General features: G+C 34.9%; 1 protein-coding gene across 8 annotated transcripts in view; it reads left to right on the forward strand.

The window, feature by feature from the left end:
- Positions 1-24,932, forward strand: part of SLC12A6 (solute carrier family 12 member 6) — a 109,189-nt gene that overhangs the window by 64,956 nt on the left and 19,301 nt on the right. For all 8 annotated transcript variants that reach the window (XM_074235003.1, XM_074235004.1, XM_074235007.1 and 5 more), the window contains 11 exons: positions 2,430-2,474; positions 11,637-11,731; positions 13,048-13,179; positions 13,889-14,035; positions 17,611-17,665; positions 18,138-18,268; positions 19,147-19,388; positions 22,025-22,239; positions 23,091-23,249; positions 23,415-23,513; positions 23,881-23,938. In XM_074235003.1, the coding sequence (XP_074091104.1) occupies positions 2,430-2,474; positions 11,637-11,731; positions 13,048-13,179; positions 13,889-14,035; positions 17,611-17,665; positions 18,138-18,268; positions 19,147-19,388; positions 22,025-22,239; positions 23,091-23,249; positions 23,415-23,513; positions 23,881-23,938 (1,378 nt within the window). The remainder of the gene's footprint in view (positions 1-2,429; positions 2,475-11,636; positions 11,732-13,047; positions 13,180-13,888; positions 14,036-17,610; positions 17,666-18,137; positions 18,269-19,146; positions 19,389-22,024; positions 22,240-23,090; positions 23,250-23,414; positions 23,514-23,880; positions 23,939-24,932) is intronic.

Raw genomic sequence — 24,932 nt, forward strand, 5'->3', positions numbered from 1 at the left:
AAAGCATAGAAAGGCATTCGGAATGAATTATACAGAACCAGGAAAACAGCCAATACAGTGCTGCAATGTAAATGGAAAGAACAAAAAAGCCAAAACCAAAAGTGAGTTCTGTGTAATTATAATCATCATACAATTTTAGCTCTGGAAAAGAGCTATATATCCCTTTCACTTCTTTGTTTAGGTGAGGGACAAGGTTTCAAACGGTTCATGTGCTGATAGAGGTAATAAATGGATCCCTTATGCTGAAATATTTTTTTGTCTCTTTTTAAATTTTTTCCTACAAAGAGAGCCTCCCTAATTAGAGAAGATATATTTGGAAGTGAAAGTGTTATATATCATGCAGATAAAATTCTTTTTAAAAAAAAACCTTAAAAATGAGTCAGATTTTGGTTTCCAGTTAGTGATCTTTTCATCTATATTATAGTTATTGTAGTCATCCTGTATATTCTTTTTGGTAATGCTTAGTATACCCTGCAATAGTTCATATCAGTCTTCCCATATTTCTCTGAACTCTTTTATATTTGTCACTTCTTATGGAAGAATAACACTTCTTTCATATCTTCATATTCCATAGATTTTTCTGCTCTATTTTTTCTAATTCTTTTTCACCACGGATGTTGCTGCTATGGATATGTTGGTGAATAATGAACTTTTTGTTTCTACCTTCTTTTATATTTTTACGTTTTTGTTTTTGTTTTGTTTTCTTCTGGCATGGCAATGGGGTTAAGTGGCTTGCCCAAGGCCACACAGCTAGGTAATTATCAAGTGTCTGAGACCGGATTTGAATTCAGGTACTCCTGACTCCAGGGCCAGTGCTCTATCTAGTGCCACCTAAGCTGCCTCTTGTTTCTACCTTTAACTCACTGGAGATGAATTCCTAATAGTGAGATTTGGAGGGTCAACATGTATATACAGTTGATTTCAAATAGACAGCCACCACAGTCAGACCAATTCACAGAGCTAACAGCATTGTATTAGTGTTCCCTCTAACACTTATTGTTTACAGTTGCTAAAATGTAAAGTATGTTTAAAATGGCCCAAATTACTAATAGCAATAGAAATGAAATTAAAATGATTTTGATATTGTACTTCACAACCATCAGATTGTCAAAGTGTTTAAAAAGGAATGGCAGTTATTGGAGTGCCAGTGAAAGCAAAGGCTCACTAATTCACTGTTAGTGTAACTGTAAATGTTAGGACCAGCCATTCTGGGAAACTATTTGGAACTGTGTACAAAAAGCCTTAATTTGTGCATCCCCTTTGACCCAAAGGACTAATTTTTAGGTATGTGCTCCAAAGAGATGAAAGCCAGAAGGAAGGGCCCAATATGTAGAAAAATATTTAGAGCAGATTTTTTGTGATACAAAAATATTAGTAGTAGTAATAATAATGATAATGATAATAATAATAATAATAACAATAATACAAACTCAAAATAAATGGGGGGTGCCTATCTAATAGAAAATGACTGAACAAAATGTGATGTACTAATAGAAAATTATTTTTCTGCAAGAATGGCCAAGGAGGGGGCGGGAGGGCAGCTTAGGTGTTGCAGTGAATTAGAACACTAGTCCTGGAGTCAAGAGGACTTGAGTTCAAATTCGATCTCAGACACACTTAATAATTGCCTAGTTGTGTGACCTTGGGCAAGTCACTTAACCCCATTGCCTTAACTAAATAAAATTTTTAAAAAAGAATGACCAAGGGGTAGCATTTGGAGAAATCTGGGAAGACTTATATGAACTGATCAGGAGAATAATCAGGAGAACATTCATGACTGCAGATGACATAATGATGAAGCAAGTATCCCATCTCTGTGCAGAAAGTTAATGGATTATAGGTATACAATGAGGCATACATTTTCGGATACAACAAATATGTAAATTTTGTCTTGTTTTACTATTTATGTTTCAAAGGGAAGAGCTGGGATAGCAGGAAATTAAATGATAGAGATATTTAATAAACAATCTAAAATTCATGGTTTTGTAGTCAGTCCTTTTTTTCTGTTCTTTGTGAATGTAAATGTTCGTGTTTGTTAATTTAATTTTAAAAATTGGGAATAAAGGTTTGAATGTTGCTGAATTTTGTCATCTTTGCCATTTTGCAAGGTGCGAAGTGAAACAATTGAATTTTTAAATATGTATTTTTGAAGCATGTCTTATATGTTTATTTATAGTTTGAAACTCTTGGGAAAGTTCTCTTCATATCCTTATCCTCCAACCTCTAGAGGAATATTCTAAACATTTATTTTTAATTGCAACTCATTTTTCTTTTCTTTTTTAACTGAGAAACAATTAAGTTCAGACTTTTCATGATTTTGTTTTACTTTTATTTTGTAAATGTATTTTGGGGGAGGTTTTTAACATTTGCTCATTTCTTTTCTTTTTGTCATTCATTTTTCCTTTTCTTTTTGATTGTTTGTTTTTCAGACCCAAGTCAGAATTCCATCACAGGAGAACACAGCCAGCTGCTAGGTACAGTATTGCTGAGGGGACCAGCTTCTCTCTATAGCCTTCTCTGTCTATACTAACCTAGACATTTGAGACTTTGTGAATTGAGTTCCCTCACTAAATCTTTTTTTTCTTTCTTTCTTTGCTTTCTTACCATTTCCAGCTTTCTTCCACCTTTCATAGTCATCATTTAGTAGGGGTTTTTGGAGATCATCCTGCACCTTGGTTGTTAAGGCTAAGTTTGTCTATATTTAGAAAACCAGTTTGTTAGTGATCTTTTTCCAGTCTATATTTAGAGAAAAAATTGTGGGAGTTACAACCCCTTTGTTCAAATATAATCCTAAAAAGAATCTATTGTTGGGGTGCCAAATAGAATGGTAAGAAGACAAGTACTTTATGATAGCCTGAACTTTGCAACTGCCTTATTTTGTGACTATTTGGTGGGTATTTTGTGATTGTTAATTTGGGTACTTTCATTTTAATGTTTCAGAGTGTTTCATAAATGATAATATCTTAAGTAGCCCTTAACTATTTATGTTTCCCATTTTATTCTTAGCAGGATATGTTAAGGGAATTTTCTCATCATTCCTTTGAATTTAAGGAATAGTGTCTGAAATTGAAAAAATTTACAGAATCTTAGAACTTAGTAACTTTTTGGAGATTTACAGAGAAAGGGTGGGATGGGTACATATAGAAAGTGTGCAAAGTGGAGGACATAGCTGAAAAATTATTTTTTTAAAAAAAGCTTCAGAATTTGATGTAAAAACTAAGATACCAGTGCCTTATTCTCTCTTCATTCAGGGAATACATTACTGAGTGAATGTATATGCCATACAATTTGGTTTAAATATAACTCTGAACTTTAAAAAGTTGATACCGTCTTCCTTCCTAGCACTGAACTAAGAGCCAGAAGACCTGAATTTTAATCCTGGCTCTACTATTTATTAGTTAACTTGAAATAAGGATAAGCTATTTTACCCTTCCTACTCCACAGAGGGTGTTTCTGTGGATCAAATGATATAATGAATTCCAAGTGTTTAGAAAACTATAAAATTCTACTTTATAAGTATGGTTATATCTCTTGGGCAATATTTCTCATATGTATTCTTTTTCAAAATTTTAATTTTAGAATTAGTTTCAGTTTAAGCAAATCTTTTTTCTCCTCTCACCATTTAAAAATACCCCTACCATTAAAAAAGAAACCCTTGTTTAAAATATACATAGTCAAGCAAAACAAATGTACATATTGGGCATGTCCAAAAATGTGTCTCCTCTTACATCCTTTTGCTACCTCTCAGGGGATAGGTAGCATTCATCATTGTCAATGCCCTCCCCCGAAAATTGTAGTTGTCATTACATTGCATTTATTTTATAAATTTGTCTACTTCTGCCCACTTTACTCTATCAGCTTATATAAACCTTCCCAGCTATTCCTGAAACTATCCCCATTCATCATGTTTGACACAATAGTCTTCTATTACATTCATGTGCTATAATTTTTTCAGCCTTTTCCCAATTGTTGAATATTCCCTTACTTTGCAGTTCTTTGCCATAATGAAAAGGCCACCATGAATATTTCTAATAAGCAAGAGCCCTTTTCCTATTTCTTTGATATATTGCCTAGTAGTGGATATCTGGGTCATAGAGTATATTCTGGTAACATTTTTTTTTTTTGAGTATAGTTCCAAATTGCTTTCCAGAATGACCAGACCAATTCAGGGATCCACATTGTATTAATGCTCCTTTTTGCACAAGACCTTCAACATTTGTTGTTTTCTTTTTTCATCAACTTTATCAATCTGCTCTGTGGAACCTCATAATTTGCTTTAATTTGAATTTCTCTAGTTATTTGGAGTATGTTTTTCATATGTTATTGATAACTTGGAGAAAAGGAAGATCCTTTATCAACTGGGATTATAATACTTGTTATGTATCCCTTTGGAACTTACCTTGGTACATAGTATGAACTTTTCTTCTAAACCCAATATCTGCCAAACTTTCCTGTTATCTAAGGAGTTTTTGTCAGATTGTAAGTCTTTAATCCAGTAGTTGAAGTCTCTGAGTTTACTGAATACTAGCTTTTCTATATATATAATATATATGCATATATATATTATATATAATATGCATTATACATTTAATACAGTCAACTAATGACCTCTCATATTTTTAACTTTATCAAATCATTCTGATAATTTCTGTATTATAGTATTATATGAGATCCAGTATTGATAAACCTTTCTTCCTGATTTTTTAAAAATGATTTCCTTTGAGATTTTTGTCCTGCAGCAATTCCTAAATGGTGGTATTTAGCAATGTAACATTCTGTATGATAGGTCAGGGGTTCTATGAGAGAATGTTAACGTTTATAATATTTTTCTCTAAAATATTATTAATCAACAAGCACTTATGTACCAAAAACTATAGTTGTGTTTATTATGTATATACATATTTGTATGTTTTAATGTTTCAATATAAGAACTGTTTTTTTCTATTTTATTCCAAGATTTCTCCATACTTACAAACTGAATATCATATTGCCAGTAATAAAATCATTAAAGACTTTTCAATGAATAGCTTAAATGAGTTTCCTAGTAAATGTATAATAAAGACAGATTAAAAGGGGGAAGTATGATTTGACTACTGCCCATGAGGAGTAGGCATCACTGATATTAGATATTAGGTTGATTGCAGACAAACCATAGAGAACGGATGTGTGTTTTTTTTTTCTGTGTGTGTGTGTGTGTGTGTGTGTGTGTGTGTGTGTCTGTCTGTCTGTCTGTCTGTCTGTCTGTCTGTGTTTGTGTCTGGGTCTGGGTCTATGTATCTGTGTAGCATTTTCTGTTTCCTTAGTGCTGACCAAATATGCAGATGACATTACTTTTTCTATGAAAGAGTAACCCCAGACATTAATTACTATTACTAATAGTCATATAAAACTCCTGCCCATTTTAGCCATCTTCTGACCAGTTCCAGGAAATTCCATCCCACCACTTTGAATAACTCACCCATGTTTGGGGTAGACTATTCTCTCTGAAATGACTCTCTGAGAGTAGGGCTAATGTTGTGTGATTACTATATTCCTTCCCTTTACTCCTTGCCTTGGGAAGCATTATTTTAGTTATAGGAACATAGTTCCTAAGAGAAAAAAAATTTTTAAAGCAATATGAAATCAAGGGGTAACAGTTGCTTGTGAAAAGTCAAAGATAATTACTGTTATGCTTTTCAGTTTACCCTTGTTTTTTTATCCCTAAATAGGCCTCAGAATTTGGCTATAAGCCTTGCTTGGTAACTGTCTATGATGTTACTATTTTCAGGATGATTTAACCCTGTTAGATGAAAAACTAGTTAAACATCACATGTTGAAATGTATTTATAATAGTCCCTTTCATTCCTTTTTTTTTTTTTTGACAGCAAGATACAGTCTTTTCCCTGTAACTGTTGTTTCTGCTGTGACTCATCAGGCCTCTTCCATAAATTCCCACAATGGGCTGAGGGAAAGCTCAAAAGATGGAAGAGTAAAGCTGCCAGCATGATCATATACAGAAATATGTAGCAAGCAGGGAGAGGTTTCAAAAGGAAGAAGTTACAGTTTGAAGCCAATTATGGTTAAGTTCAGTTTAAGAAGCATTTACTGGCCAACAAAGCCTATACCAAGTCAGATAAAAGTACGAGCTAAGTGATTCTGAGCCAAAATGATGGCTGAGCATTGGGGAGTCGTACCTTAAGGAATATTTCCAAAATTGTTATATTAGACAATAAACTCAATAATTTTTCCTAATTAATTTGGTATGTAATCATGTTTTTTTTAATAGCCCAAACATTAGCTGGGTAAGGAGGGAAGATAAAAAGAATAAAATAACGTTGCCATAGGTTTCTCTTTCTAGTGGTGCAGACTTGTTTTTGACCACTTCCTGTTACTTTTCTATACCTAAGATAAATATTTTTGGGTGGACTGCTGTTCAAATTCTAGTATTTTACAGCTTAGAAGGACTTCCAGAGGCCATCCAGGCCAATTCTTTGATTTCACAGATAGGGAAATAAGGCCCAGAGAAGAACATGATTTGTTTAAGATCAAACAGTAAGCAAGATTTGAACTTAAATCCTTTAACTTCAAATCCTGGACTATTCTACCATGCTTCTTCTTTTTAATTCTTTGTGCTTCAATGACGACTGAGCAAGTCTTTTAAAGTCTAGAGCAAGTCTTTACAGAGCTGTTTACATTTCGTAAAGACCCCTTTCATAAAGATCCTCTCCCAAGATCTTCCTTCTATTCTATCACCCCCCCCTTCCCCCCTGTCCCCTTTCTCCACCTTTTCCACTCCTATTTTCCTCTAAGCTAAGATAGATTTCTATACCCAACTGAGTATGTAAGTTATTTCCCCAGAGGGTTTTTTCTAAAGAGACTTTCTATCATATCTCATTCTTTTCAGTGTATTTGAATTTGGGAAGGGTACTATGGTGCTGTAGAAAAGTCATCGGGTTTGGAATTAAAAGACCTAGATTAAAATCCTGGTTCTGCTCTGACTTGGAGCAAGTGATTTCATCTCCCTGATCCTCCATTTCTTCATGTGTAAATTGCAGGGGGTCCCTGAAATTAAAATCCTTCCAGTTAATAAACTAATGATATACTAGTTTCTAGATAGTGCAAAAGAAACTAGATGAGAGCTCACATTCTGATGAGGGAGACAACATAAAAACAACTGGATTAAAAAACAAAGATTTATGCTGAATAAATTGGGGATAGTTAACAAAGGGAAGGCACTAGCATTACAGGGGACCAAAAAAAGGCTTCTTGTAGAGAAGGGATTTTAGCTAGGATTTGAAAGAAGCCAAGAGATCCAGGAGATAGAAATGAGAAAAGAGTTCCAAGCATGGAAGATTACCGACGAAAAATGCCCAGAGTTGGGAGATGGAGAGTCACTATATGACTCAGTATTTATAGGGAAAGAAGGTGTAAAAACTCTGAAAAGGTAAGATACAAGGCCACAAGAAAAACATTCATTAGAGTTTTTACAGTTAAAAAATTATGTAAGGGTTTAATCAACCAAGTTTCCAAGGGTAAAGCTTGCAAAGAAAATCTATGCAAATAATATTTATTCAGATAGAGGTTGTCTATGGGAAAAGTTTGCAAATTTTGTCAGCAGGTTGGTCAACAGTTGAAACAGTGTGAATATGTTGTCCATACAAAGAAATTCCAGGAACTGAAGGAAAAAAAATTCATTTTGGGGTTGAGAATAACTTACTTAAGTGTCTGTTTACTTGATGGATTTAAGGATTAAATAGGTCAGTTTTAACATGATATTACTGTTATGTCTGAAATAAACTTAAGTGATGTTTTACTCTGATTTAAAAAAAAAGATGGGGGCTAGGTTATGAAATACTTTAAAAATTGAACAGAAGATTTTATATTGATCTTGGAGGTGATAGGGAGCCACTGGACAGTGACATGGTCACATTTATGAAAGTTGGGAGTCCTCTCTGTATGCTATTATTCATATAGAAGATGTAAATTATATTTTTTCACTTCATAGGAGAGTTGTGAGGAAATGAATTGTGAACTATAAAAAATAATTATAACTTAAATTTGTTATAGAATCATAGATTTAGAGCTTCAAGAGACCCCAGAATTCAATTTTCTTGCATAAAAGAGGAAGAAATGGTTCCAGATAGAACTGGAGTGCAAGTGTTATGACATCCTAGTTAACAAATAAGGAAACTGGAGGTGAGAAATGTCTTCTTGCCTATGGCAATATCAAATGGCAATATCAAAATTGCCATTAACCTTCTTTAAGTCAGTACTCTTTTCTATTTCATGCATATAAAAATTTGTTATATTTAGGTGAATATATGCATTTTTCACATATCATATATATATATGTATATATATATATATATATATAAAATACATGCACTCACAAACATATTTCCACATTATTTTAGTATACATATGTACTACAGATTTAACACCCAGCTCTCCAAAAAGAAGAAGAACAGAGCACACATGACACTTTTTTAACTTTAATCTGTATCATTAATATTTTCTCTGGGTATTCTCCAAGCCTGAAATGCTCTCCCTCTTTGTCTCTGCCCACCACATACCAACCACTGTGCTAATCCCTAGTACAAAGAAAGACTTATGGTAGCCCCTGCTATCAAGGATCTTGCTATCTAATGGGGAAGACAAGAAACAAACAATTATGTACATACAAACTTACAGGATAAATGAGGGAAGGGATAATGAAGAAGATAAAAGGAGAGATTCTAATTGGGATTTGAAGGAAGCCAAGTAGATGAGAAGGAGGAAGAACATTCCATTCATGAGAAACAGTCAGAAAAAATGCCCAGAGCCGAAAGATGGAGTGTCTTGTTCATGGAATAGCCAGAAGGCCATTGTACTAATTAAAAGAATATTGGGGGGAATGATATATAAAATAAGGGATTGGGGCTAGATTATGAAGAACCTTGAATGCCAAACAAAACATTTTGTAGGTGTCCTGGAGCCACTGGAGTTTATTGAATAGGAAGGTGACAAGATCGGACTTGTATTTTAGAAAACTGAGTGGCTAAATAGAAGATAGATGGGAGTGGGGAGAGAGGCAGGCAATTCCACTAGCAGGCTATTACGGTACTCCAGGTACGAGGTGATAAGGGCTAGCAGTAGAATGGCGGCAATATCAGAGGACAGAAGGGGGCTTATTCAAGAGATAACACAGAGGTGAAATTGCCAGCACTTGTCAGTGGAGGGTGAGAGATAGTGAGGGGGTCCAGGATGACTCCCAGGTCACCTATGAGCCTGGGAAACTGGAAGGATGGTGGTGCTTTTGGAAGTAAAAGGGAAGTTTGGAAGGAGGAGAGGACTTAGGAGGAAAGATAATGATTCTTTTTTGGACATGTTGAATTTAAGATGTCTCCTGGAATCCAGTTTGAGATATCTGAAAGGCATTTGGAGTTGTGAGACTGAAGGACTGCTTGATGGGTAGATTTGAGAATCATAAGCATGGGGCTGATAATTAAATCCATAAGAGTTGATGAGGTCACCAAGTGAAGTGTAGCATATAGAGTAAGAAAAGAAGAGAGCCCAGGATAGAACTCTGTGGAGTGTGACCTGGATGAGAAAGCAGCAAAGGAGACTGAGATGGAGAGGTCAGATAGGTAGAGAATCAGATGAGTGATTTCTCTAAAACCTAGAGAAAAGAGAGTGTCATGGAAAAGAGAGGGTGATTGACAGTATCCAAGGCTGCAGAAAGTTCAATGATGATTACAGTTGAACAAATCATGAATTTAGCACTTAATAGATCACTGGTAACTTATAGAGTTGCAAGATTGAAAGGGGTGGGAGAAGAGGAATTAGAAATATCAATTGTAGATGTCCTTTTCAGATTTTGCCAGAAAGGGACAAAGAAATAGAGGAGAGATGTAAGGATTAAGGGGAAAATTTTTTTGAAAATGTTTGAAGGTTTGTAGGCAATAGGAAAACAACCAGTAGACAAAGAGAAATTGAAGATAAGTGAGCATAGTGTTTTAAAGGGCACTCCATTAGAAGAAATGGGATAGAATGGGACAATGATGCATAGCCTGATGGAAGTAGTGAAAGATTAAAGGGGAGGTTTGTCTAGGTGAGAAGTATAGCGTATAAAGATTAAACAATGGCAAGGTTGAAGTGTTTAAACTTTATCCTGTAGGAAAAAAAATTTTAGAAAGTTGTTGTACACTAGAAACTGATAATGTTGAGTAGAGTTGTCAGCCTAATACTAAAACTGATTTTCTTACATCACTCAGTAGCAAAATGTACATAATATTTTTAAGATATCTAAGAAGATAGTTTGGTTAAAGTCAGTGTATCACTGATATAGAAGTAGAAACTAAGTGACCTTTAAACTAGCTGTGTGAGAAAATCTTCTACTTCAATGTGGAATAAAAAAAAAAAAAAAAACAAAGGAAAGAACCTCAAAGCAACTGGAAAGAGCCTAGACTTGGTGTCAGGAAATGTGACATACTTAGCTAGCTGTGTGATTGTAGATTGTAGATCCCTTTAAGGCTCAGCAGCAACCTCTGTAAAATTGGGGAAAACATCTGATTATAACACTTAGGATTATTTTAAGGATCAAATGAGATAATGCTTGTATGATTCATTTTTATTATGAACAAACTCTTAGGCCCTTTTGAAGCCTACTTATGTGTATTTCTTCATGGATTTGTTGTGTAAAGTTCTGGGAGTATCACAATTTAAAAAAAAAAGATATGGCCTAAGATTATTTTTTTTTTAAAAAGTAATTTGTCATTAAGTAACTTAGATCTAAAACAAAAGATTTTTTTGCTCACTAGAGGTAATAACAGGACAAACTTCCACTGTAGGGATCAGCAAAAGCTTGATGATTAAGAATGGCCTAGAGTAAGCACTATGATGCCATGGAAAGAGCTGGATCAGGGGATTTGGATTCAAATCTCACTGCAACATTTATTAGCAGTGTAGCCATGAATAAAACCCTTAACTTCTCTGGGCCTCACTCAGTTAGAGGGTACAAGAGATAGAATGCTGAACCTGCTGTCATGAAGATCTGAGTTCCCATCTAGCTTCAGATACTTCCTAGCTGGGTGCCCTTGGATGAGTCCTTTAACTTCTGACTCCGTTTCCTTAACTGTAAAAAGGGAATAATAACGGCACCTACCTCAAAGGGTTGTTGTGAGGAGCCAATGAGATTTTTATATTAGAACTTACTCATTACAGGACTTGGCTCATAGTGGGTGATATCTAATACTGATGCCCTTCCTTTAAGAATGGGGATTATACTGAACGAACAAACTCCTGGGACTATTACTAAGAACTCCCATTGTAAGCCTTCCAGCACTGTCTGTGTGGTAGGTGGTGGGTGTTACTATATGTATAGATGATTGGAGGATGAGCCTCAGAGGGTCTCCAAGCACCTGTCTGAAGAACCCTGAGAATGATTTATGTTCAGGACTGCCAAGATTCTTAGGTACTACTAGTATCCAAGAAAAAATTCTACTCTCTTATATCTGTGGCATCCTTAAATAAAGACTCAATCACCACTACTTCTTATCAGGAAATTATACAATCACAGCAGGCACACTGACTTGCCAGTACATATCTGTGGCACTTCAGTCCCACAGAAAAATTCATTGGGCTTTTTTTCCCCACCTTTTTTCTTCTTTTTAAAACAGATGATGGGCACAAGAAAGCTCGAAATGCTTATCTCAACAACTCCAATTTTGAAGAAGGGGATGAATATTTTGACAGAAACCTGGCACTCTTTGAGGTAATAGTTGAGAGAAAACTAGACATAGAAATTGCTGTGCAATCAGTTATGGAACTCCGATGAGAATACTCGCAGGATAGTATTTTCAATCCCATTCATTAGTTGGCAGTGAACAGTGACAGTTGCATGACTTAGTGATATTACTTAAATAATGGTTAATATTTTAATTCATCATTATAGTTAATAATTTAATATACCATACAGGTAACTTAAAACTGGTGGTTCATTTAGCCAGATTTTTTTACTTGAAGAGTAGAAAAAATCTTGAAAACTCAGGTATGAATCTTATGACAGTGATGAGGTTAGTACCTAATTAGTTGATTTGGGACTCTCTCTCCTAGCACTTTTTGTGGGGGTTGAGGTCCATAATTGAGATTTCATCAACATACAGAACTCTTGCATGAACACTTCTTTCATCTGATTTCATAAATCAGCAGTCTTTAATATAGCCTTAGGGGACTGCCTGTTTCACTGAGAGTTCTAAGTGACTTGCTTATGATTCTATAACCAGTTTATGTCAGGAATGGAACATAAACACAGGTCTTTTTGACTCAGAGGTCAGCCCTCTGTACTGTTCCATCTATCCTCCTATGCACAAAGTGACAAAATTTGTGTTGATTTGAAAACCTGTTTCAGGAACACAAGAAAAAGATAACCATAGAAAGTAGAGTTATACTGATAATTCTAATCTCATAGTCTATCTATTTCCCCACAAAGACAACAGAGCTCATTCTAAAAGGCTCCATAGAGCTCTGGCCTAGCTATCAAGCCAGCATTGCCTTTGTCTGACTTTGAGCAAGTGACAATTGCTGCCTCAGTGCTCCTTTCTATGAAGGACCATCTTCTCAGCCACCTTTCAGGAAATGAGTGAGGTTTTAAGAAAAACAAAATCAACCAAAAAAACCTTTTTATAGGGCTGCTTTCTTAAAATGATGGATAGGTCTGATATGATTACCAAGAACATTAGAAACCTAAAAACAGTACCATATTCAACAGTCCTATTTTTAATATTCTTTACTAGGCCATAATTTTGCATAGATGCCTAATATGATTTTTTTTTCTAGGCTGTAGGCTAAGTTGAAAGATGATCATAAAATACATTTGATTTAGTCTTCTTTTTAAAAAGATGGTACCTAGCATTCATGTTCTCATTTAAATTTGTGATTTCCTCCTTTTGAAGGAGGAAAAGGGTAAATTTTTTAAAATAACCAATGAATTAATTTATAGTTTTCTAGGCCTTGTGTTACTCTACTGTTCTCTTAGATACTTATCACTATTTCTAATTACTTATTTCTTTCCTTTTCTTCACTTGGTAGGAAGAGATGGACACAAGGCCAAAAGTGTCTTCACTGCTTAACCGCATGGCTAATTATACTAATTTGACACAAGGAGCAAAAGAACATGAAGAAGCAGAGAACATTACAGAAGGGAAAAAGAAGCCCACCAAGGTGAGGCCTCAGAGGATCTAACAAGTGTGTAAAAGAAACCCTGCCTATAAATAAGGGAGAGAAAATCAAGATAGTACAAGAGAAGAAATCTTAACATTCTTTGATTTGTTAAATGATACTATCTGTCTCTAACTTCAAAAAAACAACACTCAGTTGCACTTAAGATAAAAATCTGGAAAAATACAAAACTTATATTGTTGTGCAACTCTTTGAAGACAAGCAGTGCCTCCAAACCTTCATGTTATTGGCTGTTTGAGGACTTCTTGCCAAATACTAATGGAGATTAAGTAGTCATAAAGGAAAGAGCCCTTCTACCTGAGTCATTATTCCATTATCACATGGAAGTGATCTCTGTTTGGAGAAAAACTATATAACTCTGAGAAGCATGCAATGTGAAATTATAGAGGAACCATCAATAAAATATATAGATTTTTACTTGGGATCAAGTACCTATGTCTAATAAGAGGTAGGGTACTTTTCATCTTTAAGGAATGGGCTTCACGTGTGTGTGTGTGTGTGTGTGTGTGTGTGTGTGTGTGTGTGTGTGTGTGTTCTTCCCAAGGAATTTTTTATCCTGTTATTTATGCTGCTGAAATTTAAATGGTGGATAAAGATCACATATCTTGGGTATTAAAGGAAGAAGGGCACCTTTTCTCTTGAGTAGACATTTAATTTGTCTGTTTTTTCTTTTCCATGTCTTTCTTTCTAGAGCCCCCAAATGGGTACTTTCATGGGTGTGTACCTCCCATGTCTACAGAATATTTTTGGGGTGATCCTATTTCTTCGTCTCACATGGGTGGTGGGCACAGCTGGAGTTCTCCAGGCCTTTGCCATTGTCCTCATCTGCTGCTGCTGTGTAAGTCCCACTTGGGCTTCTGAGACTTTTTGAGAATATTGTGCTTCTGAAAATCTTTGTACATCAACTATTAGACTTAAGATTTAGTATTTTAATTAATTGAATTGAATTCTGATAAATTTTCTGTTTTATCCCCAAAATAACATTAAGGTAAAGAACAGTGATCCTATCCAGAAGGCAACATTGTGATACCAAAATCAAATATTAATTGAGTGCCTTTGTATCATACAATGTACTAGGACTTTCAAAAAGAAAATTTTATAGGAAAATAGAGAAATGCAGTCTTATTCACTTTCATTTGCAAGACTTTGCATGCAATACATATTCAGTAAACATTTGTGAAGTTGAATTTAAGTTAAATGTGGTTCCCATTTATGAAGAATTTGTAGTCAAAAGAATTATGGCTTTTTGTTACTCAAAGGCTCTAATGTAGCAAAAGGAAATGCAGTTTTTACATAGAAATTTGCTAAGGGACCCACTGAGTGTTTGGTTTAAACTAGTATTACTTCCTGATTTTAAGGATCAGAAACCAACTGAAAGTATAGTCTATGTGAAGTAATTCAGGGGAACAGTGCTCTTATGTAGTAGGGATACAAGGATTATGAGATCTTAACTGCTGAGCCAAGCAAATTCTAATGTGAGCAGGTAATTTTATTTTTCCTCAAGTCTGAACTCCTACCTCTGTTCCCAAGCCATCATCACTAGTTTCATTGGAAAAGGTTGATAAAGATTAAACCCTTTAAATCATGGTAGTTAGATAAAACTATTGATGAAGTACCCTTCTATGCATTGTATTAAACTGAACGCTGTACTAAAATAAAAAGGAAGAACTTTCAATTAATAGCAAATTGTAAATGTAAAACCTTGAAGGAAAAGAACATGGGACAATAAATTTGGAGCCAAAATAGCTGTTGGAGGTCTTTTCTAACAGTCAGTCCATCTGTCTCATTTTACAGATTAGGAATTTGTAAATGGCAAAGCCAATATTAGAACCAAAAAGAGAAATTTCCTTGGAAAAAAAGTGAATAATAAACAGAGACTACCTATTGAGTTATTTCATTAATGCACAGATACTAGATAGGAAGAGATTAAACTGAATAACATTAGAGAAATTGTGTGGTACTTTTACTGATCCCAAGTTAATCTCTACTACAAAAACTAATATTTTTAACATTAGAATTCCCCTACAGCATTTCATGGAATGTCATCATCTCTGAACAATCATAATTTTAGGTGACTCAAAGGTCAATAAAAAAAATTTGGTGAATTTAAGTAAGTTAATGAACATTAAACAATGACTTATTCTTAAGAAACTGATTAAAAAATATTTCAAGGGCACAGTGGATAGAGCACTGGCCCTGAAGTCAGGAGTACCTGAGTTCAAATCCAATCTCAGACACTTAATAATTACCTAGCTGTGTGGCCCTGGGCAAGCCACTTAACCCCATTGCCTTGCAAAAAACCTAAAAAATAAACAAACAACTAAATAAATAAATAAAAATATTTCAAGGAAATGTCTACCCAGAAAAGGAGGTGAACCAGTTATAGCAAAAGTAAAAGCAGCACTGTTATGTTATAAAGGGCATTATACTCAGAAGTTTTAAATTCTTGCTGCCACTTACTACATGGATGACTGTGTCATGTCTCTTTTAAACTAATTTGTTTCTATAAAATGAGATATTGGACTAGTTGATCTCCAAAATAATTTTGAACTCTTAAGTCTCTTAATAGCACATAAATGATTATTGTACAGATATGCACAGCATCTTAGAAGAACTAAAGGAAAGGTTGCCACAATCAGTCTTTTACCACACCCTACTCCTTTCAGTCATGTCAAGTCTTGCCAGTTTTATCTTTGAAATGTGTCCTGAATTAATTGCCTTCTTTTTTCTAGCACAGTCTTGACTTTACCCTCTTTAGACCTTCAATATATCTTGCCTGGACTATCTTTTTATCTCTAAAATTTCTTTCCTCTTCTAATATGTCCTGTGTACTACTTCTAAAATAAGGTTTCTTAGAACACAGTATTGCTTCTCAAAAAAAAAGATAAATCCTCTGTGACTTCTTAATCCCTAAGAAAGTACAAACTCCTTAATTCTCTACAGGTTGATACCAGTTATACAGTATAGTAGTATGGACATGAGCTAGAAATCGGGAGAGCTGATTCTAGTCCTTATTTTCCACTGTCTATAGATATGATTTTGCACAAATCACTTCAACTATTTGATCTTAGTTTTCTCATCTTTAAATTGATATTGAATTAGGTGAAGAAAGTCTCCAAGGTCACTTTCAGCTTTAATATCTATGATCCTATCATTTCTAAACACCAACCTTCCCAACTCAATTGACCATTACTCTTCTTTAATCAAATATGCCCCCTACTTTTCCTTCTCTCTACTTTTTGTTAGTATTATTCCCTTCTTCCCCATTTTATCTAGTTAAAATTTCATCCATCCTTCAGGACCCATCTACTTCAAATACCAACATACCATTGCTTTCCCTGAGCCAGAAGTTTTTTTCCTTTCTCTGAATCCCTTCCTTTGAACATAAGGAACTTTGTATCCCTCTTGTATGCATTATTAAAATATTAGAATTTTTTAAATTTATTATTATCATTATTTAAATATCTTTTACCTTTACTTATTAAAGTCAGTAAGGGCAAGTATCCAGTTTTATTCTTTGTCTTCTCAACAATACCTAGTTTAGTACATTACAATCAATTGATTGACATTACCAAATGTTAGGCATTGTGCCCCCCACTGTGACCATTTACTTAATAAATGTCTTGTTGAATTAATATAGACAAGAATAATGTGACCAAACTTATAATGACTTTATAGGTTGATAACTACAACAAATGCAAAAATTAAGTGAAATTTTTGTGTTGTGTTTTGTAAGAGTTTTCTCACTTGGGAGCTCCCTATGTTAATAAAATCACAGGTTTAGTTTTTTTTTAATTGTGTGTTTTAAGGTGCTTATACTGTGAGAAAGGAAAAATAAATGAAAGGGGTTAGCTTTGGGCTAACCCTCCCTAGGGGAAGTAGGTGATGAGTCTTGACCATGTCTCCAGATTTGGAGACATACAAGATAGGTAATGGTCCCTGCACTCAAATTATATAGGGTTCTACAATTCAGGGGGCAGGAACCAAATTCCATGACTAACCTGCTGTGATTTGGAGTTGAAGGATAAGACTTTTGTTTTTATAGCACATATGCTATAATTGAATAACAAAGGGTCCTTCTGAATAGCTGGCCCAGGAATCCCCAGTCCCTGGGATTGCAATTTGCATCATAAAATGGCAACATATTTATAATAGCATTATCCTCTTATCTTTACACAGGGAGGAAGTCAGCTTCCTACCCAATAGAATACATAATTAAATACTAGTAAATTATTTTCCAAAATTTGTCTTAGTGCTTTAGAAATGCATAAGGAAAAAAGGTAACAATAATGATAGCCAGCATTTATATAGCACTTTGTTTGCAAAGCATTTTACATGTTTATGTTATTTCATTGAATAAGTAATGCAAAAATATCATGTTTATTTTTGTATTAATCTCTTTCTTTTACTTAGACAATGCTCACTGCTATTTCCATGAGTGCCATTGCCACCAATGGTGTGGTGCCAGGTTAGTGTTCAGTTTACCTTTTCGTGGTAGTAAACTATGGTTGTGGTCTTCTGTCATTACTTCTGTCAATCCCGAAATTGAGAAATTAGTTGTTCTGAGAAAGTAGAGAGTTTTATGTCATTTAACATACACTTTTAACTTCTAATATAGAATGTTGGTCTGTACTCTGTGGTAGGTATTTCGTTATGTTTCAGAAATCTTTGTCAGCTAAAGATGAGCATGTAAATCTCTCTTTCAGAATAATTTACATGTCCATTTTTTTTTTACCTGAAGTGGCTTCTAGAGACAGCCTAATGAATTTGATTCCTTCATAAGGAATTAAATGAAGAGTAGTTTTTTCAGTGAAGTTATAATGATACTGATCTTCCACTGGGAAATGTGTTCCCTGTAAAATCCTGAATGTTTGAGAATTTATATTTTTATTTTCACTGATATGTATTTCTTTTTAAAAATTCTCACTTTCCCTTTCTAGCTGGAGGCTCATACTTCATGATTTCCAGAGCATTAGGCCCAGAATTTGGTGGAGCTGTGGGGCTTTGCTTCTATCTTGGTACCACCTTTGCAGCAGCCATGTATATCCTTGGTGCCATCGAGATATTCCTGGTGAGTTAATGTCTTAGCATTGTTCTGTGGAGTAGGAAAGTGCATTTGGTAAAATATAGAATACCTTTTCTCAATATTCTTCCCAGAATACCATCTAGAAGAATTGATCAAGCGACTGATTTTTAGCCTGTTCCTGGAACTCCATGATTGTCCATTTTGAAGAATGGATGTAACTATGACCATATAGATTTTCACTTCCTCATTTTGCTTCTGAGAAAGGAATTCATTTTCTTTAACAGAGCAAAATGTAGTTGTGGAAAGCAAAGCTAATTTCTCTTGTCATTCTTATCCCCTTGAATCGTTTCTTTTCTGATAATGGAAACATTTGAGAACACACAGTAATCAATATAATCCTTTTGTTTGATCTTTTAAATGCAAGTAACAATTCATTTCTGCTGTTCTGGTGGAATAGTCAGAACAGTGGTGGCAGGGATAACAGAAAATCCTTGATAGACTATTTTCCCAGTCGTTTTAGGTATTTTAATTTGGAAATGGATTGGAAAAGAAAAATATAAAAGGGTTCAGTCATGTTTGAGCAATTCTCGAGTCAAGTCAACCAATATTATTAAATGCCTACTATGTGCTAGTTACTGTACTGAGTCCTGAGGATACAAAGAAGGGTACAAAATAGACCCTGCCCTCAAGAACCCAACAGTTTAATGGGGGAAAGAACATGGAAACAAGTATGTACAAACAAGATCTACAGGATAAACTGGAGATCATCTAAGAGAGCTGGCACTAGCACAGAGTGTTTTGGATTAGTGTTGTCTATTTCTGCCTTGCTATGTGAACATTGTTGTAGTTTGTTGTAGCACAGCTATTTGGTTCTGTGAGGGTGATCTTATTTTTTCTTTTTCTTTTTTTTGCCTTCCTGACAGATCTACATTTTTCCTCGAGCTGCCATTTTCCGAAGTGATGATGCCTTTAAGGAATCAGCAGCCATGCTAAATAACATGCGTGTCTATGGCACAGCCTTCTTGGTCCTTATGGTGCTGGTAGTGTTTGTTGGCGTACGCTACGTGAACAAGTTTGCCTCACTCTTCTTGGCTTGCGTCATTGTATCTATCCTGGCCATTTATGCTGGAGCCATCAAATCTTCCTTTGCCCCTCCAAATTTCCCGTACGTCAGCACATTATCTACTTGGGGAGAGGGGAAGGCAGGGAACCCTGTAATTGGAAAATTACTGGAAAGGTCCTGTGGCATGCTAGCTGTAAGAACTGATATGCTAGCAGTGCCTCTGAGAGCTTCAGCTAATTTAAACTTGGTCAACATTTAGGCAGAAATCTTTCCAATAAAACTCATTATTTTAGTGATATTCATTGAGCCTCCGCATAAATGGGTAGCTTCATTCCTTCTCCTGATGACAGATGTAAGAAGCCTCTTTATCTTGTGGTGATATAATGATTATATAGTGTTTCTCTAACAGTTTGCATTTGTAAGAGCACATTATTTATCCATTTGTCTATTATTAATAGACTTGTGAGATAGGTAAATTTATTATCATATTTTTAGAAATTATTAAACGGAGGGAGGGAAAGAGGGGGGGCAGCAAAGAAATGTTCTGCCCAGTACTAGAACCTGAGCTTCAGTCATTCAGTTGTTAATAAAGGGTCTTTTCTTTAGTTTATGATCCCAGAATACAGGATAATCTAAATGACAGGCAGGTGGTGTCTTTTGAATGCAAGAAACTTTTTATTCATCAGTAAGAAGGATATTTTAAGCTACTTTTCTAGTAGCAATAATGAGTATTTAATCTCTGCTATTTCCCCACTATACTTCCCTCTAATAACCAATGGTATTCATCTGACAAAAGACTGGAGAGCAATAAGTGTGACTCTGTGCTTGCAAGCAGAACTTGAAAAACTAATTGAATCATTCTTGGATTAAGGCCAAAATTATTTGTCTTTACATTCATTAATTCAATAAACCTATATTAAAAAGCCCTGCTGGGGCTTATTGCTGGGAGTACAAAAAAAGATAATCCCTGCCTTATGGAAGCTTACAGTCTAATGGGAAAAACAACATGTAAAACAGATATATACCAAGCAAGCTGTGTACAATAGAAATAGTAAATTAAAAGACGACAAATACTAGAAGGAAGAGGAATTAGGAAATGCTTCCTATAGATGGTAGGACTTTAGTTGGGACTTAAAGAAAGCAAGGGAGTCAATTGAGCTACTTGAGATATCAAGCCAAAGAATTTTAAAGCTGAAACAGACCCTAGAAACTAGTTTCAGTCCTCTCTTTTCATAGATGAAAAAACTAAGGACTATGTGTTCAAGGTTTACAAGGTTGTTAAAGTCAGTACTAGACTTACAGTTTTCTAACTTTTAGTCCCTTTTCCTTTCCCCCCATTTTATCATACTTTGTGATGATAATAATAATAAATTCCTTAAATTTAGATTTACTTCCTTATATAGGGGCCAAAAATGGTCAATTCCATTTTGTGTACATCTCAATATGGAAAATTCCATTTCTTTGATGTCCTTTTCTGCCTGTCGTCAGGTGTTGTATTGCTAGTATAAATCATAAACATGTTCAATCTCAGTGGCATTTTAATTTATTCCTGTGTTAATATTGCTATTTCTAGATTAAGGAAAGTACAGAAATCTTTGCAGAATTAACCATTTAAGTTCTCTATTTCTGTTTTTAATATTAAAAAGATTGTCATATGGAAAAAACTTCAAAAACTGGGTGGAAGTTATAGAGGGGAGGCAGATTATAAGGAAGAACTTCCCAATAAGAGCTACCCAAAAGTGAAATGGGTTACCTAAGGAGACTGTATTTACCCTCTCTACCCTCTCACTAGAAATCTTTTTGAAAATTTTAAATGTAATAATTGTTTTCATAAACAAAATGATTCAAGGTTAGAGACAACATAGTAGACTAGGAAAAATGTTAGATTTGGAGGTTTGAATCCTTGCTCTGCCACTTGTAACCTCTGTGACTTTGAACAGGTCTTAGGTCCTCATCTGTAAAATAAGAGAGTTAAACTAGATGGTCTTTAAAGGTCCCTTTCATCTCTAAATCTTGGATTTTTTGCTTACAACAAAAATTAATGTATCCAAAAAAGGACAAATACTGAAATTAGCCAAGTTGGAACTTCTAAATCAAAATCCTTTGATTTTGAACAGGAAGAGACTTTAGAAATCATTTAATCCAATTCCCTTGTTTTGCAGTTGTGATTATTGAGGCCCAAAAGAGCAACATTGTATATTGAAGAGAGTGCTGGGCCCAGAATCAGGGAAGACCTGAGTTCAAATCCCATCTTTTAAACCTATATGTAAAAACCAACTCATTTTCTTCTCAGATTTTTAGAGTTCATTGTGAATGTCTCAGAAATCTTCACCCAAAAGCTGGATGACCACTTGTTGAGAATGATATATTATAGGATATTGATGTTGAGGCAAGCATTAAACTACACGGATTCTGAGATCCCTTCCAAAACATATAATCTGATTCACTACATTAGGCTTTTGATTTAAGGAACAGTCTTTTCTCAGTTCATAGAGGCTATGTTCTAATAAAGTAGCTTTCTTTAGGAGGTATCACCTAGGATTATTTGCCCTTTGCCATGAATCTTTTATATTTCTAAGACAAAAAAATTAGTTTGAATAAGTTTGAATAACAAGGAACTTTTTTTGTTAATGATTTCCTTTCAATATTCAACTCAATCTTCCCATTTTATAAACCTTGTTTTCTTGTGTATTTTCTTGCTTATTTCCTCTTCTCATTTTTTTAAAATCTGTTTTTAGAGTTTGTATGTTGGGCAACCGCACTCTTTCTTCAAGACACATTGATATTTGCTCAAAGACAAAGGAAATGAACAACATGACTGTCCCTTCAAAATTGTGGGGTTTCTTCTGTAACTCTAGCCACTATTTCAATGTCACCTGTGATGATTACTTTGAGCACAACAACATCACATCTATCCAGGGCATCCCTGGTTTGGCTAGTGGAATCATTGTCGGTGAGTAGGGCATAAACCAGGACTTTCTAATAACTCTTGTGTGGAAGTAATACTGGCTACTTTAGATTTTTAGACATTTTCATTGTTACTGGGAACTGTCGCCAGGATCTTTCTCCTTTCTTTAAACTCAGGACACAACTCTTAACAGATTCCCACTTCACCACAAGAAACTTAATTTCTTGGCTCCCTTTCAAGAGTGATGTTTATTTCAATATTTGCCTCCCATTTGAGGCAGGTCTACTCTTTGGCTAAATTACAAATCATTTGTGGGATCTAGAGAAAGAGGATCATGTTTTCAGTTTTCTTTCTAAAACTGACAATGTTCTTCCTGCAGTTCCCAGGGGCAGGGCTAAATGATGAGCGAACTGGACCGGAACCAGTGTAATATCACCACATGTTTTCCCAACTCATTTAAATCTATGAAATCTTTTTCCTAAGTGACTTAAGTGGTTTGGATGACAACTTTTTTTTTGGCACGTAAGCAAGTTTTTTCTCACCAAGGTGTTTAGAGCAGCATTGATCACTAATAGGAGCTCACAGGCAGTCAGCTTCAGTTTGCTTTCTTTAACTCACTGCTAACCAGCTTTTCCAGGTCTGACTTAATTGCATGTCAATGCATCTGAACAGTTAGCCAAACTATGTTTGAAACTATTATAGAAAGTACATAAGATATTTGTTTTGATTTGTGTGGACTTTGTGGGGGGGGTTGTTGTTGTTTGATTTGATTTTTTTGCTCTCATAGAAGCAAAATTTATATTTAAAACCTTGAATGAGTGTTGTTAAAGCAGATTTTCTTATAGTAGTATCATGGCCGCATTAACTTCCTATTCTTCCCCTTATTTTTACTACAGAGAATCTTTGGAGTAACTATTTACCAAAGGGAGAACTAATTGAGAAGCCATCAGCCAAATCTTCTGATTTCTTAGGCAACTTGAATCATGAGTATGTCCTTGTTGATATTACCACCTCCTTCACTCTCCTAGTTGGGATCTTCTTCCCCTCTGTCACAGGTAAACAGTTAGGTTTCTTTCTGCTAAAGAATAGAAACTTTCACTTAGTCCCTGTTTTTATAATTTTTTTGATTTTTCCCTAACCTTTGGAATCATTGACATGTATCTAATCAAATTTTCTGTGTAGTTAGCCAGAAGGACTTACTTATTGGATCTTTTCTCTAGGTATCATGGCTGGATCAAACCGATCTGGAGATTTGAAGGATGCTCAGAAATCCATTCCCATTGGTACCATCCTTGCTATCCTGACCACTTCTTTTGTTTGTATCCTTTACATAGGTCCAATCAGTGGTAGGAGTTGTAAAAATTGGTGTATTAATACTTTTTCTCCAACCAATAAAAGCATATTATTATTACTATGAGTGTAGAAAAATTCAAAATTAGACAAGGTGTGGTGTCTCATTTTATCTCCTCTTTCATCTATCTTCCCCTTACCTCTCCTTTAGCTACACCCCCACCAAAAAAAAAAAAAAACAACCAGACATCAAAAGGCACATTATAGACATTAGGAGACCAAATTCCTTATAGTTTCTAAAGGAGAAGGCATGGATTTGGCTAAAGGTACCGGCCACCAAAGTTCTATCTCATGTTTGACATTGAAGAATAAGAGCTTCCTTGATTCCTGCTATAGATTTAAGCAGTGTTGTCCTCTTTGGTGCCTGCATTGAAGGGGTTGTTCTCCGGGATAAGTAAGTATGCTTGTCTTTTGTTCTGTACCTAGAGATGAGCAGGCACTTAAAAAAATTCTTGTTGCTTCTTTCTATCTCCTTTTCATTTTTCACATTTCCTAAGATACAGATACCAAAAAATGGCTAAACTGAGTTGAAATAAAGGTTGACTGTCAACATTACTCAGTTTGAAGGGTTTGTATGTTTGTGTAGATGTACAGAGGAATTTGCAATGCTCTCCAGTAAAACAGTGAATGATTTTGAAAAACCAGGTTTCCTGGATATTCACAACTATTAGACAAAAAGTGAAGGCCATGACTTCTCAGGAAGGTAATAGAGAAGAGACATTCAAGTATCTCTGGTTTATTCCTCATGAGGGTTAAATATTTGTCTAAATCAGATAAATTAGGAAGTCCTAAAGAAGGTTTAACAGAATTGATTAGTTTGTTTATATTCATGTTATTAGTTTTATTATTATCAGGTTAGTATTATTAATATTTAGCTGGATATAATGTGATAGCTCAGCATATTTTAAAGTACATTTATTCAGGGGCAGCTCAGGGGCACAGTGGATAAAGCACCAGCCCTAGAGATGAGGACCTGAGTTAAAAATGTAGCCTCACACCTTTAATATTTACTGAACTGTGCTTGGGCAAGTCACTTAATCCCGTTGCCTTGCCAAAAAATAAATAAATAAAAATAAAGTACATTTATTTTGTAAGAATGGAGTTGAAATAATTCAATGAAAATGACAGAAATTAGAGTTGAAAGGGTCACCTAGCTGAACCCAAACTTGATCATGAATTCTTTCTACTATATATACATATATATATAAATAAATTCATTCTTTGTTTTATGGCCTCCAGTTTGGAGGGAGGGGTGGAGGGGAGAGAGGAAGGAGCCAAAGTTTAAAAGACTTCATTTGTAACTTTGGGAAAAGCAGTTTTAATTAAACCAGACTTTGAAAGGTGAATGAATGTAAAGGTTAAATGTTAATGCTTTGTAAGGATTTAGG

This window comes from Macrotis lagotis, chromosome 4 (assembly GCF_037893015.1).
Source record: "Macrotis lagotis isolate mMagLag1 chromosome 4, bilby.v1.9.chrom.fasta, whole genome shotgun sequence".
Lineage (NCBI taxonomy): Eukaryota > Metazoa > Chordata > Mammalia > Peramelemorphia > Peramelidae > Macrotis > Macrotis lagotis.